The 17,313-nt window shown below is 40.9% G+C and overlaps 1 protein-coding gene across 5 annotated transcripts in view; it reads left to right on the forward strand.

Moving 5' to 3' along the window:
* LAMA3 (laminin subunit alpha 3) overlaps positions 1–17,313 on the forward strand; it is a 253,893-nt gene that overhangs the window by 185,955 nt on the left and 50,625 nt on the right. For all 5 annotated transcript variants that reach the window (XM_084958210.1, XM_084958209.1, XM_084958211.1 and 2 more), the window contains 7 exon segments: positions 819–899; positions 6,745–6,851; positions 9,242–9,292; positions 10,650–10,801; positions 15,898–16,008; positions 16,124–16,235; positions 16,704–16,871. In XM_084958210.1, coding sequence (XP_084814336.1) covers positions 819–899; positions 6,745–6,851; positions 9,242–9,292; positions 10,650–10,801; positions 15,898–16,008; positions 16,124–16,235; positions 16,704–16,871 — 782 coding nt within the window.

A 17,313-nucleotide genomic window follows, 5' to 3' on the forward strand; every position in this document is an offset into this window, starting at 1 on the left:
CTTCCCAAAGAAGAATTCTCTTACCAACAAATGATAAATGGAATTATTTTCCCTCAGATTTATGCCAGTGTGATAATGTTCAATGGACATAGACATTTCATAAGGCGACAAGACTTTTTCATGTTCCATTTGATGTTTCTTTAAAGAAGTTTCTCAAATAGATGCCAGTTTAGAACTAAAAGAAAGGGAATCAAAATTTCAACAGCCTGATTGGAAAAGTATGAAAATTACCAATGATTGTGCCCACAGAAATACCTGGACATGGAGCATGCTCTGTGTTTAAGTTTCCTCTGGGGCTCTGAGGGTCTGGCCCCACTGCCACTTTTTCTTCCCAGAAGGGATTGTGCCCAATATAAAAGAACTTGAATAAACAAGCAGGGGAAAAAAAAATTTTTTTTTGAAGAATCCGTACTCTGTTCTTTTTTCTGCCTAGACTTGTTGTATTCCTTCCTTGTTATTTCTGGAAAAATGCTGTCGTAATCATCTCTCCCAAAGTGAATTACTCTACTCTTAAAGGGAAGGAATGTTTTTCTCTAAGCCAGAAATCAAATAAATGCCTTCAGTCCTTATTCAACCAAATTTGCCCAGTGTCACCTGAAATCATTCATCATCATCTCCACATGTCTTGATGGGCAAAACTTTTCTTCCCATGAGAGGTAGCTGGACCCTTGGTTTCCAAGTTCACTTAATGCAAGTCAGGTTTTCTCCTTTTTTTTTTTTTTTTTTTTTTTTTTTTTTTTTTTTTTGGCAAAAAAGAATGAGCATAAGTAAATCCTATAGATTTATGTTTTTACTGGGGCTATTTTTCTGTCTTCAAGTTTTGCCACTGGCTGCATCGTGACCGGAGGAAACATGAGGTGCTTGTGCAAACCTGGCTACACTGGAACACTGTGTGAAAGGTAGGCGCCGCCCCTCCGCCACCTCCCCATCTGGCCCTGGGGGTGAGCTCTGCAGGCACTGCTGGGTCGCCTTGGGCGGGGCTCTGCTGGGTCGTGAGGCAGAGCTAGGGGTGGGGCTGCTGGTTTCCCTTAGGCTGAAAAAAAGGTCTCTTGGGAAAAATATAAGCCTGCTCACTTAATACATCCTTAACTGCCTTCTCTTTCTTGTTTTGTACCTAGTTCAGAAATTTGAGAATGAGGTCCAGTATATCATAGCCCTATATTCTCCAACAAACGCCTCTGGATACCCGCATACACATATATATACCTACATACCCCTCCCCACACATATATCTACATACTCCTAATGCCCTGTAGACTCATCTCTGCATACTCCTGGTCCCACATATGCACACCCCTACTTGCCTGTGCATAAACATGCAATGCCACCTACTCCTACGCACACCTATCAGTAGCCCTAGGTATTCCTGCGCGCGCACACGCACACACCCACCCACACCCCTTACTGCCCATACGACATTATGAACACTTGCAGGACAGTCTGTGTCTCACTCATTTCTGAATCCCTAGTGCCTAGTGTGATACTCTTCCTAGAAGAGGTGTTTAGCAATGTTTGTGAAACAAAAGAGGACATGTTATAAAATGGAAAATACATGCTTGATCACAGAGGGCCTCAGAGCCACGCTTTAGCTTTTCCTGAACAATAGTTCGTGACTGGCTACTGTGCCTGGGGCCCTGCCGAGCATTCTGAAGGCTATAGCAGGTACTTAACAGTCTAGAGGGGAAGATCACACACACATTTTTGGAAGAGTAACATATAACAAGTGAAACATTTGAGTGTGACATTTTTATATTTAAAATAACTTTATCCTGAGGTCTGTACGTAATTATTATAGAAAATGATCTAGTACAGGTGAGCAAAGAACTAACAAGCACCACACCTGTGCATTGCCTCTGTACTTAGGCATGCTCACCTACAGTGCTATTCATAATCATTTTACCTACAGAAAACCACTGCTAAAAGCTCCTTGTATGTTCTCACAGATCAGTTCTGTATGCGTAGACTTTTTCTTTTTTAAAAAAGTAGTTTCTTATTTTGCTTTCTGTTTTGACTCTTTTTTTCATCCCATTGTATATTAGTAATATCTTTCCGTATCAATAAATATTTGTTGATCACATCATGTCAGGACCAAGAAGTTCCACTAAAGTTCCATCATCTTCCACTGTTGGTTCTTGAGATAGTTTTACTCTTTTCCATTCAAAGCAGCACAAAAAGTAAATCCTTTTAGCTAAATATTTGTGTGCACAAATCCTTAAAATGTAATTATAGCAGTCAATCCCTTGGGCCAAAGCATAGGGGCGTTTTTCAGGCTTTTGCAAAATTTCCCTCCAGAAAGATCATATCTGTTTACTGTCCTGCCAGAAGCAAAAGAGCCTGTCTTCAGTGGATACTAAACCTGATAAATTTTAAAAAACATTTGCCAGTATCAGGGAAACATTGTATGTCGATTTTTTCTTTTATAAATTTTATTGGAGTATAGTTGACTTACAAAGCGGTGTTAGTTTTAGATGTACAGCAAAGAAAATCAATTGTATGATACATATATCCTTTCCTTTTCAGGTTCTTTTTCCAAATAGGTTATTATACAATAGTAGGTAGATTACCCTGTGCTGTACAGTAGGCCCCTGTTACCTGTCTATTTTGTATGTAGTAGTGTGTATATGTCAATCCCAGCCCCTAATTTATCCCCCACCCCACGCACGTTTTTCCTTTGGTAACCATAAATTTGGTTTCAAAATCTTTGAAGTCTCTTTCTGTTTTGTAAGTTCTTTTATATCATTTTTATTAGAGTTCACATACTAGTGATCTCATATGATATTTGTCTTTGTCTGACTTACTTCACTTAGTATGATAATTTTTAGGTCTATCCATGTTGCTGCAAATATGCTACATACATACAATATTATTCAGCCATAAGAAAGAATGAAATAATGCCATTTGTATGTCATTTTAATTTACATTTCTTGTTTAATAATTAGATTGGACTTTTTATGTGCTTATTGACCATTTGTAAATCTTATTTTTAAAATTACTTTCCAGATCTTTTACTCCTGTTTTCTAGTGGAACATTCTTTTATTCTTTTATTGGCTTGTACAAATTCTTTTAGAGGAAACTAACCCTTCATATTACATGTTGTAGATGTACTTCTCAGTTTTGTTTTTCATTTGTATGTGTTTTGGCTTTGTTTTTGTCAATTCTGGACATGCAACAGTCAACTTTTACTGTATTTGTATCTATTCTTTTCTTCTTTAGTGTTTCAGCCATTAGTGTCATGCTTATAGAAAGGTTACATAAAAACTTAAGCATACTTTCTTTGAGTAATTTTGTGGCTTTATTTCTTACATTCAAATCTTCATGTTGGAAAATGTGGAACCTTTTGATGGTGTTGCATCTCACAGGGAGATAGATTTGGGGTCAACAAGCAAGGCAGTAATTGACCAGGGTTCAAATAACCTTGACTCTTCTAATACCCCACGTCTCAATAATTCCAGGGCCGTGTTGCATGAAATGTACATGGTATTTGGTTACACCAAGAACCACACTCAGTAGGGTGAGACATTCACACCAGAAGAGGCACAGGCAAACTAGACCAGCTGAGAGAATAGCAGGTTCACCCCCTCATGTCATGCTCATTGCAGGATGTGTGCTCACTAAGTGATGGGGACAGACTCCGACTGTTTTTCCCCTTAAGCTCATGCTCTCTCACTCTCACCCCTCTTTGGCCAAGTACCTTTCACTGAATTAACTGAAGCTAAATGTGTTCAAAATTTCTATAAAAACTTGGATTCGATTTGTATATTTGATTTCGGTCTTACACCATTATTATTACTTCTGCGCCATTTCTGAAACTCTAAAATGGCTTTAAATATTTGGTTGAGCAAGGCTCCTCTGGAAACTCTTATTCATATTTTTTTTTCCTGGATCATTCTGGCATGTCTTTTTGATGCATAACTTTAGAAGAGTTTTACCAAATTAAAAAAAAATTAATTCAACTGGATTTCATAGTAAGGGAGGGCCACTCTAGCCAGAGGTTATCTGAAACATCTTATGGACAAGGTAGGACTTAGGTAGGTCAAAGGTATGACTAGAACCCAGGGGAGCTGGGAGGTGGAGGTGGAAGGCAGCTCATGTCAGGGAAGAAATGAAAGAAAGCTAAGGGCCTGGAGGGTACCTGCCATGGGTGGAAGAGGGGACTGCCTTGTTGTGGGCACCCATGTATTATGGCACAGACATGGCTAAGGGTCTGGACAGTATCCTATGGAAAAAGGAGCAAGCCAAGGCTCTTCTATTTTTCATTTCTGCAAGAGAATATTGCCCATCCTTGCCTCAAATCTATTTTTCATTCTTTCCTTCAGTGAAAAATGTATGGAGACCCTAGTATATGCTTGGCACTGTGCTAAGCATTAGAAACACATCAGCATAGAGCACATCAGCATAGACTCTGCCCTCAAGGGTTTTAGAGTTTCGTGGTAGACAAATGTACAAACGAGCTGTTAAAATACAGGACATAACTGGCCTAAGTCAGGCTGCAACAGGAGGGGCATTGACCAGCCTCCAAGGGTAAGGGATGGGAGGGGCAGCTCCCCTGAGATGGGAAGACCTCCCCTGAGATGGGAAGGCTGGGTCCGCGGGGACAATGGGCTTGGGAGGGTCTTCCAGGCTCCATGATTTAAAAGCTATGGGAGGGAGTTCCCATGGTAGCTCAGTGGTAGCGAACCCGACTAGTATCCATGAGGATGTGGGTTTGACCCCTGGCCTTGCTCAATGGATTAAGGATCCGAAGTTGCCATGAGCTGTGGTGTAGGTTGCAGACTCAGCTCAGATCCCACATTGCTGTGACTGTGTAGGCCGGCAGCTACAGCTCTGATTCTACCCCTAGCCTGGGAACCTCCATATGCCGTGGGTGCAGCCCTGAAAAGAGAAAAAAAAAAAAAAGGAAAAAAAAAAGTGATGGAGCCCCCACCTGGGAGAGGCTTCCTATTTGAATCCTTCTGTGCTTCTTAACAAACAATGAGGTAGAACATAGCACCAGGCTGGAGGGGACATCCATTTGACAGGAAGCTGATCTGAAAAGCGAAATTCTTCATTAACAGGTTTCTCAGCTTATGCTATGTTCTTCTGTCTCAAGAAAGCAAGCTATTGTTTGTTTGTTTGTTTGTTTAAAAAAAATTTCTACAGGTTAATGCAATTTTAATGTTAAAATTTTTCATTTGTTAAGCACCCACTCTGTGCCAGGCTGGCAGCAACCATCCTGGCACTTGTGGTTCACTATGCAATGGTGGATACCAACCAGCACAGTATAGGGTAAAAAGTAGGAGGATATGGGGGAGCTAGCTGGGCGGGGGAGAGGGGGGGACTTCCCAGCTCATTCCGTGCTTAGGGGACACTCCTCCCTGGGTCACTCAGAGCTGCAGGTGACAGATGTGCTCTCCTCTCTTTATATATAGTACCAATGTCATCTGTGAGATAAGGAAGCTTTACTTTAGTCTGTTGTGTTTAGCCACTACTGTAAAGTGAGAAAAAAGGAACAAGTTATTTCTGGTAATCAGTAACTAATGCTTTGCAGGATGAAGGAAGAAGCCGAATCAGACTTCCATATAGAGCTTAATTTTCATAAGAGGAATTGAAGAAATGGGAGCTTGAGGGGTTAAGATAACAGCCAGAGATGATCAGCAGGGACCTAGCCTGATCTTCCTGATTCAAAACCCATGTCCTTTGCCCTATATCACCAGTGTATCCATGGGTAAATTGCCTCGAAGTTCGATGCAGAGCTTCAATTTGGGGAAGAGAGTCAAATGCCATGATGTCCTTGATTCTATCAATTCTGTGGATGATAAGATACCACACACACATTGATTTAATGACACTTTGGTGGGTATAGAGTGGGAGTGGAATTTAGCCCATGAACAGAAACATTTTAACTTATATCCCAGTTCCAGAAACATTAACATGTGTTTATTTTTTGGGAAAAAAAAAACAATAGAAACTCAGAATCAAGGAAATATGATTTTTTACCTTATACATAGGAACTGAGTTCTCATCACTAAGTACTAAAGGCTCAGGCCAAGGTGGGAGCTGTCTCTGATCTCAGTTATTTAAGCCCCTATGTAATCACTGCAGCAACTAGTGCAAATAAATATTGATTTTGCAGACTTGAAATATATAATAAGGAAATATTAATAAAATCCCCCTTACACAAACATTTGAAATCATATGAATTTAACTTTTTTCTTTGAGGTAATTAGCATAAATTAAGTGTGTGTAATTGTGTGATAGCATCAGGAATACCATTCCTGTCAAGGAAGGAACAATCTCTGTGTGCGCCCCCTACCGTTCTCATCCAAGTCATAGATGCCTCTGTACGGAGACACATTCACTTTTTTTTTTTATTACTCAAATGAATTTATCACATCTGTAGTTTTATAATGATCATAACAATCCAATTTCACAGGATTTTTATCCCACAGCCCAAGCACATCCCCTCACCCCCCAAACCGTCTACTCTGGAGACCATAAGTTTTTCAACTGTGAGTCAGCATCTGGTCTGCAAAGAAGTTCAGTCTGTCCTTTTTTCAGATTCCACATGTCAGTGAAAGCATTGGATGTTGGTGTCTCATTGTATGGCTGACTTCACTTAGCGCATTCACTCTTGCAAATCGATATCTGCCCCTCTTCCCAGAGGGCTGCAACATCCCAAACAGGGAGCTAGAAGTTGAGAAAATTGGGTGGAATAAATGATGAGTTCCTTGGGTGCTTCCCCTCTTTTTCTGTGTTCTGTGTAGGTGTGCACCGGGCTATTTTGGGAATCCCCAGAAATTTGGAGGTAGCTGTCAGCCATGCAATTGTAACAGCAATGGCCAGTTGGTCAGTTGTGACCCCCTGACCGGAGGTAAGATCGACTCATACCACTGTTAACCTGCATTTATCAAACTGGTATAAACTAGCAGACAAAGAACCCAGGCAAACACTTTCGGGAAGCTTCATGTGCAATTTCAGCTACCAAAGTGTCTCCTTTTTTTGACAAGGTTGGGAAGGCTTAGGTAGTCTTCACAGATTGGTGAATAGCTTCAAGTAAGTTTTTTTCTTTTTATCGTAAATTGTTTTTAAAACTTCACTAATTATAGCCAGAAATAGCTCCAGGAGTTCCCGCTGTGGCTCAAGGGTAACGAACCCATGAGGATGTGGGTTTGATCCCTGGCCTTGCTCAGTGGGTTAAGGATCTTTCGTTGTCATGAGTTGTGGTGTAAGTCGGCAGCTGCAGCTCTGATTTGACCCCTCTCCTGGGAACGTCCATACACCGCAGATGAGTCTCCGAAAAGAACCCCCCCCCAAAAAAAAAGACTCCAGACCCTATGATGTGATTTTGCCAAGATCTCCGTTTGATGTTATAACATTATCATGTCATCAGCTTCCTTCGTGTGTGTATCTGAGGAAATCATAGTGTTCTTTTGCTCTCTCTTTTTTTCTTTTATTTTTAGGGCTGCACTCATGACATATGGAAGTTCCAGGGCTAGGGGTCAAATCAGAGCAGCAGCTGGTGGCCTACACCACAACCACAGCCACACAGGATATGAGCTGTGTCTGTGACCTACACCACAGCTCTCAGCAATGCTAGATCCTCAACGCACTGAGCAAGGCCAGGGATCGAACCTGTATCCTCATAGGTACTAGTAAGGTTCAATATTGCTGAGTCACAATGGAAACTCCACTTATTTGTTTATTTATTTATTTATTTATTGGCCCTGCCTGAGGTATGTGGAAGTTTGTGGCCCAGGGATCAAACCCGTGCCACAGCAATGACACGAGCCACTGCAGGGACAAAGCCAGATCCTTAACCTGCTGTGCCACAGAGAAGTCTCAAACTTACAATTTTTCTTTTTTTTTTTTTTTTTTTGCATTAAAAGTAAATGTGGTTGGAGCTCTCATCATGTCTCAGTGGAAATGAATCTGACTAGTATCCATGAGGACACAGGTTCGATCCCTGGCCTGGCTCAGTGGGTTAAGGATCCAGCATTGCCATGACCTGTGGTGTAGGTCGAAGACGCAGCTCAGATCCTGTGTGGCTGTGGCTGTGGCTATGGTGTAGGCTGGCAGCTGCAGCTCTGATTCGACCCCTAGCCTGGGAACTTCCATATGGCACAGGTGTGGCCCTAAACATAAATAAACAGACAACTAAATAAATGTAAATGTGGTTGAAAACATATGTGTATACCCACACGTGTGGAAATTGCATTACCTATTTGAGAAGCACACATGTGAGTGCCTCCTTGTCGTGTGTCTAGGAAACTTCAAGCTTAGAGTTTTCCTTTGATGAAATTAGATGATTTTTCAGAGGGAGATGAAAGGACATTTCAGTGCAAGAATGCCTGGTGTGGGGAATGAAGACAAGTGGAGGGAGTCAGGAATGTCCAAGGATACCAGTAGGCTTTCCTGTCCATAGCTGAGAACCTCGAAATTCAGCATGTGTGCTTGTAGTTGGAAGAGAGGATCCATAACGCACAGCATCTGTCACACTCTAGTGATATTTGTCTGCCTCCTCCATAGGGGCATGAAACCACAGGGCAGCAGGGACTTTTTCTTTTTTCTTGTCTTTTTGCCTTTTCTAGGGCCGCTCCTGCGGTATATGGAGGTTCCCAGGCTAGGGGTCGAATTGGAGCTGTAGGAGGCAGCTACAGCAATGTGGGATCCGAGCCTCGTCTGCAACCTGCACCACAGCTCACGGCAATGCCGGATCCTTAACCCACTGAGCAAGGCCAGGGATCAAACCCACAACCTCGTGGTTCCTAGTCGGATTCGTTAACCACTGAGCCACGACGGAAACTCTAGCAGCAGGGACTTTTGTGCTGCTGTCTTTGTATTCTTACATCCAGCACAGGGCCCTGGCACAGTGAGAGCTCCAAGGTGCTCGGTGAGCATTTATTGAATGCTCTTGCATGATATTGGAGGAGACGTCAGCAGTTGTGTAGGAGGCTGTCAAATGAAGCCAACACTAATGATTAGGAGTCTTACTTTGGTAAGAATGGCCTGGCCCTTTGTAAAGAAGAAACTGAATATATAATCAGAGAGGCTTTAAGAGTCATTCCTATAGCAAGACTGTTGGGAGATGAGAAAGCTTCCAGAGCAGTGGCTGGGGTGAAGGAGGGAAAAGAGAAGAGCAGGCGATGCTGGGTGGTTGGGTGACTACAGTCTTCCCAAAGGAGCTTTCCTGAGAGCCAAGTGGAAAAGGCTACAAAGGGTGAGTTTAACAACATGCTTTTCTTTGATTATTTCTCATTTCAGACTGCATGAACCAAGAACCCAAGGATAGTGGCCCTGGAGAAGAATGTGATGGTGAGAAAAGAAAGCACCCCCTCCTTCCCAGTTTGTGGGGTTCAGCTCCAGATCCATCAGTCCCACCCTGGGACATGCAGTTTCCAGTCTGGGAAAGCAACCGTGGGAGAAAATGGAAGGAGGGCCACTGGGGTTCAAATCCAGCCTCTGTCGGCTAATAGCTGTATGACCTTGGGCAAATGACCTTACTTCTTCAAGCCTTGGTGTCATCATTTGTAAAATGCTAAAATTGAGGTTGATAATAACTATACCAACCTCATGTAGTTGTTGGAAAAATGCTTATAAATCCCTTATCATGATTCCTGCTAAACAGCAAGCATTCAATGCATGAAAACTGTTTATTATTTTCCCCACATACAAAATAAGCAACAAGTAGCATAGACTCACCATTTCTTCTTTTTTTTGCACAATTTTATTGAGATATAACTGACATGCAACATTGTATTAGTTTAAGGTAATACAACATGATTTGATTATATGTATATATTATAAAATGATCACCACCAATTTTAGTTAAAATCTATCACCTCACACAGTTACAAATTTTCTTTTCTTTCTTTCTTTCTTTCTTTTTTTTTTTTTTTTTTGGCTATACCTATGGCATGTGGAAATTCCTGGACCAGGGATGGAACCAGCGCCACAGCAGTGACCCAGGTGGCTGCAGTGACAATGCTGGATCCTTTACCCATTGCACCACAAGAGAACTCCACAAATTTTCTTTAAGAACTTGTAAGAGTTCCCGTTGTGGCTCAGCAGTAATGAACCCGACTAGTATCCATGAGGATGTGGGTTGGATCCCTGGTCTCACTCAGTGGGTTAAGCACCCGGTGTTACCCGGTATACTGTGAGAGCAGTATAGGTCACAAATTCGGCTTGAATCTGGTGTTGCTGTGGCTGCGACAGAGGTCGGCAGCTGCAGCTCTCATTCAGCCCCTAGTCTGGGAACTTCCATATACCACAGGTGCAGTCCTAAAAAGCCAAAAAACAAACAAACAAAAAAAAACTTTTAAAATATACTCTTTAAGCAACTTTCAAATACACAATATGGTATTGTTAACTATAGTCACCATATATCCCAAGAAGTTATTTATTTTATAACTGTACCTTTTGAGTACCTTTGCCCATTTTCTGTACTCCACTATTTCTTTGTAAAATGCCTCCTGTCCCTTGTCAGCATCTGCATCCCAATCTCCCTTGTCAGCATCTGCATCCTCCCTGGAGAAGTCCAGGACTGGGATTTTTTGCCTGTGATGATAAGTGTGCAGATTAGCTGAGCTGTACAGCCCAGGTGCTCTGTTTGCGTTCCTGTGGCTCCACAGCCCCCAGCACATCTACCTTTGGTTATGGCCCCCTATAGATTGTGACAGCTGCGTGATGACACTCTTGAATGACCTGGCCACCATGGATGACGAGCTCCGCCTGGTCAAGTCTCAGCTCCAGGGCTTGAGTGTCAGTTCCAGGACCCTGGAGCAGATGAGACATTTGGAGACCCAGACCAAGGACCTGAGGGTGAGTACCCTGCAGGTCCAGCACGGTGCCTGGCCCAGAGTAGATCCGTGGTGAAGAGATGCGACATGAACAGGTATTCCTCATGCAGGAAAGGGGGTGAGCTTGGGTCCACTTAAGGCTCAGGGGGCCTGTTCTCCTTCCTCTGATCTAAATGAAGATTAGATTTTTACTGGTGAAAAGTACCAGTGAAGACACAAAACTAACACTCCTAAATGGACATCCCTTACTTCCTGAATGTTTTGGGGCTCATTTTTCTCATAGTCTTTGGCCCAGTATCTTGCATTCAGAAGACTCAAATATGAATTTGGGTAAAATTGTTCTTAATTCTTCTTTAAGTATTTGACTAAATTTTCCAGAGAAACCATGTGGGCCTAGGGTTTTCTTTGTTGAAAACTTTTTTTTTTCCATTTTATGGCTGCACCCATGGCATATGGAAGTTCATGGGCCAGGGGTTGAATCCAAGCTGCAGCTGAAGGCCTGCACCAAACCCTTTAACCCACTGTGCCGGGCCAGGGATCAAACCTGCACCTCCTCATCAAACCGAGCTGCTGCAATTGGATTCTTAACCACTCCACCATGCCAGAAACTCTGAAAGTTTTTTTTTTTTTAATAAACTATACAGTCAATTTGAAAAATAGATATGGAACCATTAGGATTATCTGTTACTTCTTGAGTGATATTTGGTATATGTATTTCAAATTATTTTTCCATTTCACCTAAATAACCAAATACAGTGACATAAAATTGTTTATAATTTTTCCTTATTACCCTTTCAATATCTGCAAAATCTGTAGTGATACTTTCTCATTCATTTCCATTATTTTTCATTTGTGTTTTATCTCTTTTTTTGATCATTCTGGCCCAAAGTTCATCAATTTTATTGATCTTTTTATTTCATTGATTTTTCTCTGTTGTTTTTATTTCCAGTTTCATTAATTTCTTTTCTTATCCATCTATTTTCTTCCTTCTGCTTGCTTTGGGTTTAGTTTGCCATTCATTTTCTAGTGTCTTAAGGTAAAATCTTATTTACTGATCCAGAATCTTTCTTAATATACACATTTAATGCTATAAATTTTCCTCTAAGCACTACTTTAGCTGGATCCCACACATTTAAAAAAATTTTTTAATGATTTATATTTTTTTCCATTATATGGTTTACAGTGTTCTGCCAATTTTGTACTGTACAGCAGGGTGACCCAGTCACACATACATATATACATTCTTTTTTCTCACATTATCATGCTCCATCATAAGTGACTAGATATAGTTCCCAGTGCCATAGAGCAGGATCTCATTACTTACCCATTCCAAAGGCAATAGTTTGCATCTATTAACCCCGGATTCATAGTCCATCCCACTCCCCCCCCCTCCTTCTTGGCAAACACAAGTCTGTTCTCATGTCTATGATTTTCTTTTCTGTGGAAAGGTTCATTCATGCATATATTAGATTCCAGATATAAGTGATATCATATGGTATTTGTCTTTCTCTTTCTGACTTACTTCATGTAGTATGAGAGTTTCTAGTTCCATCCATGTTGTTGCAAATGGCATATTTTGTTTTTTTTATGGCTGAGTAGAATCCCATTTGTATATATACCACATCTTCTTAATCCATTCATCTGTCGATGGATGTTTAGGTTGTTTCCATGTCTTGGCTATTGTGAATAGTGCTGCAATGAATATAGGTGCATGTGTCTTTTTCAAGGGAAGTTTTGGATCACACACATTATTAAATGTTATGTTTTCATTTTCATTTAATTCAAAAGACTTTCTAATTACCCTTGTGACATATATCTTTGATCTCTATTTGATCACAGTTATTTAGAACTGTGTTGTATAATTTCCAAGTTGGGGATTTTCCAGATAACTCTCTGTTATTGATTTCTACTTTAACTCTGTTGGGGTCAGAGAACATACTTTATGACTCCAGTTCTTTTGAATGAGTTGATGTCTGTTTCATAGCTCAGAACATAGTGCATCTGGGAGAATATTCTATGTACACCTGGAAAGCAGGTGGCCAAGAGTGTATCATGAGAAGTACTTGGGCCAAAAGTGCCCCACAGGCGAGTCAGGTTCCTGGGGTGGGAGAAATGGGGGCAATTCTACCTATAAATGGAGGCTGAAAAAATAACCTTGACACTGCCAAGTGCCCATTCTTGGGCAATGGCTTTATATATACGAACCTAGGAAAGCTACGGCCTTCCAGCCAGGACATGGACAAGATTCACAAACCAGGATCTGTGCTGAATTGTAACATTCTCAGCATCGCCATAGTGTACAAGTCCTAAGCCGCCAATAGAAGACCTGGTCCTAGACCAAGGGGTCTGGGGTGGGAGTGGTGATAACAGCCAGATCACTGGACACAGAGAATGTAAAGAGAAGAGGAAATGTCCCTCTTGGAAGGAGCCTGCCAACAACGTAATAGATAATAAGAAAGACATGTAACTGTAATAGATAAGAAGATATGTCAATATAATAGATGATCAGAAAGACATGCAGCAGAAGCAACAGTCAAGTGATGAGCTCCTTTTAGAGAAAATGAAAAGCATGGGACAATCCGAAAAAGAATAACATCCAACATGAAGGGACAAGATATTAGAATTAAAAAAAAAAAAAAAAAAAAAAACTCCAGAAACCAAACAGGAAGAGGTAAATATGAAAAGATCTAATTAGGAGTTCCCGTCGTGGCACAGCAGAAACGAATCCAACTAGGAACCATGAGGTTGCGGGTTCGATCCCTGGCCTTGCTCAGTGGGTTAATGATCTGGCATTGCCATGAGCTGTGGTGTAGGTTGCAGACTCGGCTCGGATCCCATGTTGCTGTGACTGTGGTATAGGCCGGGGACTACAGCTCTGATTTGACCCCTAGCCTGGGAACTTCCATATGCTGTGGGTGTGGCCCTAAAAAGACAAAAGACAAAAAGAAAGAAAGAAAAGATCTAATTAAAAATCATGGAAATGAGAAAAATGTACTCAAAGTAAAATAATTCAGTAGATGAGATAAACCTAAACTAGATGTCATGAAAGAGGCTTTGGGGAAAGTTTAATAAGTGCTTTTGGAATGAGGGCTGATTCTAAAGAATTAGTGGCTATGGTTGAGTATATACAGCAAAAAATAATGCTAGAAAAATTGGTCTTTTCCATCCCATTAGGATAATTTTAGTGCACGGTTTACAGGCTTAATATGGGCACAGGGAGGAAGCCTTTATGTTTTCAGAGGGAAGAAAAGTCCACTTAAGTTTCTTTGATGTCATCAGTAGAACCTTGTACTTTTTCAACCAAGGGAAGTGAACCAGCATTTTGGAATCCATCCTATGTGCCAGGCCCTGTGTTAAGTGCTTTGCTTAAGTCTCACAACATCCTCTGAGGAAAACAGTGTTATATTTAACAGGTGTGTAAAAGCTAAGTAACTTGCCTACAATCACACAGCTAGGACGTGGTGGTTCTAGAATTCAAACCAAGATGAAATTCTAAAGACTGCTTTACCCTCTCTATATTTCTTATACACACAGTCTGCTGATACTCTTCAGAAGGACATGCCTCAAGCTTCCTAGAGCAAAATTTAAGTAGAACTGTCTTCTTATAATATCATACAAACACTGAAAATTCTGTAGGAATATGTATGAGAAGGCAGTTAACTGTTTTGAATGGTCCTGTGTATGTGACATTTTATAATACACTAGCCTACTTATCACTAAAAACAACCTATCAGTGGAGTTTCCATTGTGGCCCAGCAGAAACAAATCTGACTAGGAACCATGAGGTTGTGGCCTCCCTGGCCTCCCTCAGTGGGTTAAGGAGCCGGAATTGTCATGAGCTGTGGTGTAGGTCACAGACATGGCTCGGATCCTGCATTGCTGTGGCTGTGGCATAGGCCGGCAGCTATAGCTCCAGTTTACCCCTAGGGTGGGAATCTCCATATGCCGTGGGTGCAGCTCTAAAAAGCCAAAAGTAATAATAATAATAATAATAATTAAATAAAAAAATAAAAACAACCTAGCAGTTTCATATTACAATCCCCAGCATACAGACGAAGGAGATAAAGCCCAGTGAGTTTATCTAGTAAGGGGTGGACCAAGGGTTTGGATCTGAGCTGGAAAGCCTGTGTTCTTTTACCCAAGGCTGGCTCTTACATGCAACGAGAGGTAATAGTATTGCTTTCTCTTGTAAAATTTTTCATGGTATTAACACATTTTTTTCCAAAAAATTTAAAATTATTACTATTCCAGATATTATGTGTAGCAGTGTTACCCTCTAAATGTAAGGAGGCAGTTCAGTACCCACAAAGGGCAGGGGACTTGGATTTGGGGCCTGAAGTAATCACTGGTCATCTAGACTGCCATGGCATGGATGAGTTACCCAACTTCTTTGGGCTTCTGCTTTCTCATATTTTCATTTTAAATGAGGGTTCCAATTAAATGAGCTCTGAGTTTCTCTCCTGCGCTTTAATTCTTTGAATCTAGTGGTTCTCTCAATAGAGTAGCCATAGGCACTCCTTTTTAGTATTATCAGGTAAAATAGAGGTTTAAAACAACTGCCTTTATTACAGCATCTGGAAATTAATACACCAGATAAGTGACATCGCTCTCATCTCTGTACGGTTAGGTCATTAATTCAAGTAAAGTAGCTCTTGTTTCTTTACATTTTTAAATTTTACTGCTTTATTTTAGAGCCATATCACCACTTACATCAGAAAGTAGATTCTTAGAGTTCCCACTGAAGCATAGTGGGTTAAGGATCTGGAGTTGTCTCTGCCACAGCGTGGGTTTGATTCCCAGCCTGGAGCAGTGGGCTAAGGATTTGGCGTTGCTTTAGCTGTGGGATAGGTTGCAGTTACGACTCAGATTTGATCTCTGGCCTAGGAACTCCCATATGCCATGGGCGAGACCAAAAAAAAAATTTTTTTTTTTTAAGTAAGTAAGTAAAAATTAAAGAAAGTAGATTCTTCATGCAGTCTATTTCAGAGAACTGTTGTTTTTCTGTGGCCAGCATTGGTCTTGCCAAATGAATCTTTTCATATCATCACCAGGCTTACCAGGTCGATAAGACTTACTCCAAACTTCTAAAGTGAGATTAACTTTGTATTTTACTTTCAGAACCAGTTGCTCAACTACCGTTCCACCATTTCAAGTCAGGAATCAAAAATGGATGGCCTGGAAGAAGAACTGAGTAACTTGAATCTTGAATTTGAAGCTTTTCAAGAAAAGGTAATGTGTTAGGTCAATAACATTGACCTTTTTTTTTTTTTTTTTGCATTCAAAATATTGTTAGTTTTGCCCCCATCAACTTAATTTGTTGTTCATAAATTTGTTTTTTATATAGGTTCAAATAAATTCCAGAAAAGCACAAACATTATATAATGTTGTTGATCGGGCAATCCAAAGTGCGGAAGAGCTGAACACGAAGATTAAAAATGCCATCTATAATGTGCACAGTAAGAAAGTTACTCTGATTAAATATCTTTTATTTATTTATGTATTAATAAGTATTATTTTTTCTAATATAGTTGGTTTACAGTGTTCTGGCAATTTTCTGCTGTACAGCAAAGGGACCCAGTCACACACACATATATGTACATATACATTCTTTTTTCTCACATTATCATGCTCCATCACAAGTGACTAGATATAGTTCCCAGTGCTATACAGCAGGATCTCCTTGCTTATCCATTCCCAAGGCAACAGTTTGCATCTATTATGATTAAATATCTTTTATATTGCCTTGCAGCATTTTGTTGTACACTGAATGAATTTCCCTGTGAGAGTTCACAGTAGTGAGAAAGATCCTGTAGTGATACTGAAACCCCAATATGAACCCTCCATAAAAACCTGCCTTTTTTTTTTTAAAGTAGTCTGCTGGAGTCCAGAATTCCCAGCTTAAAAAACTGCTTGATGTTTTCCAGTTCTGATGGAGCAGATCTCTGGGACAGGTGGAGAAGGAAACAGGGTGCCATCGGGTGATTTTTCCAGAGAGCTGGCTGAAGCGAAAAGCATGATGGAGGAACTCAGGAGCCGCAACTTTGGGAAGCAACTGAGAGAAGCAGAAGCTGAAAAAACAGAGGCTCAGCTCTGTAAGAACTGTCCCAGATTCTTGCATCCAGTTCAAGCTAATTGATTTGAAATACAGTGTGCAGAGTACAATATTGTCACCCTGGTGACAGGTGGAGGGGCTCATCATTGCAACATATATTCCTGCTAGAGCATCATGTGGTAAAAATACATCACCCCTCCAGCTTACCAAGACATCATAGAATAGAACCATCATGCAAAAAAAAAAAAAAAAAAAAAAAAGGATTCTTCTTCTGAGATGTTAGACATTATACTTCTTTTTTTTTTTTTTTTGCTCTTTAGGATCTCACCCGCAGCATATGGAGGTTCCCAGGCTAGGGGTCTAATCGGAACTACAGCTACTGGCCTACCCCACAGCACAGCAACGCCAGATCCGAGCTGTGTCTGTGACCTACACCACAGCTCACGGCAATGCCGGATCCTTAACCCACTGAGCGAGACCAG

This window comes from Sus scrofa, chromosome 6 (assembly GCF_054392235.1).
Source record: "Sus scrofa isolate SSC_HxYL_T2T_F1_AM1 chromosome 6, Sscrofa_HxYL_maternal_Yorkshire_Landrace_v2.0, whole genome shotgun sequence".
NCBI lineage: Eukaryota > Metazoa > Chordata > Mammalia > Artiodactyla > Suidae > Sus > Sus scrofa.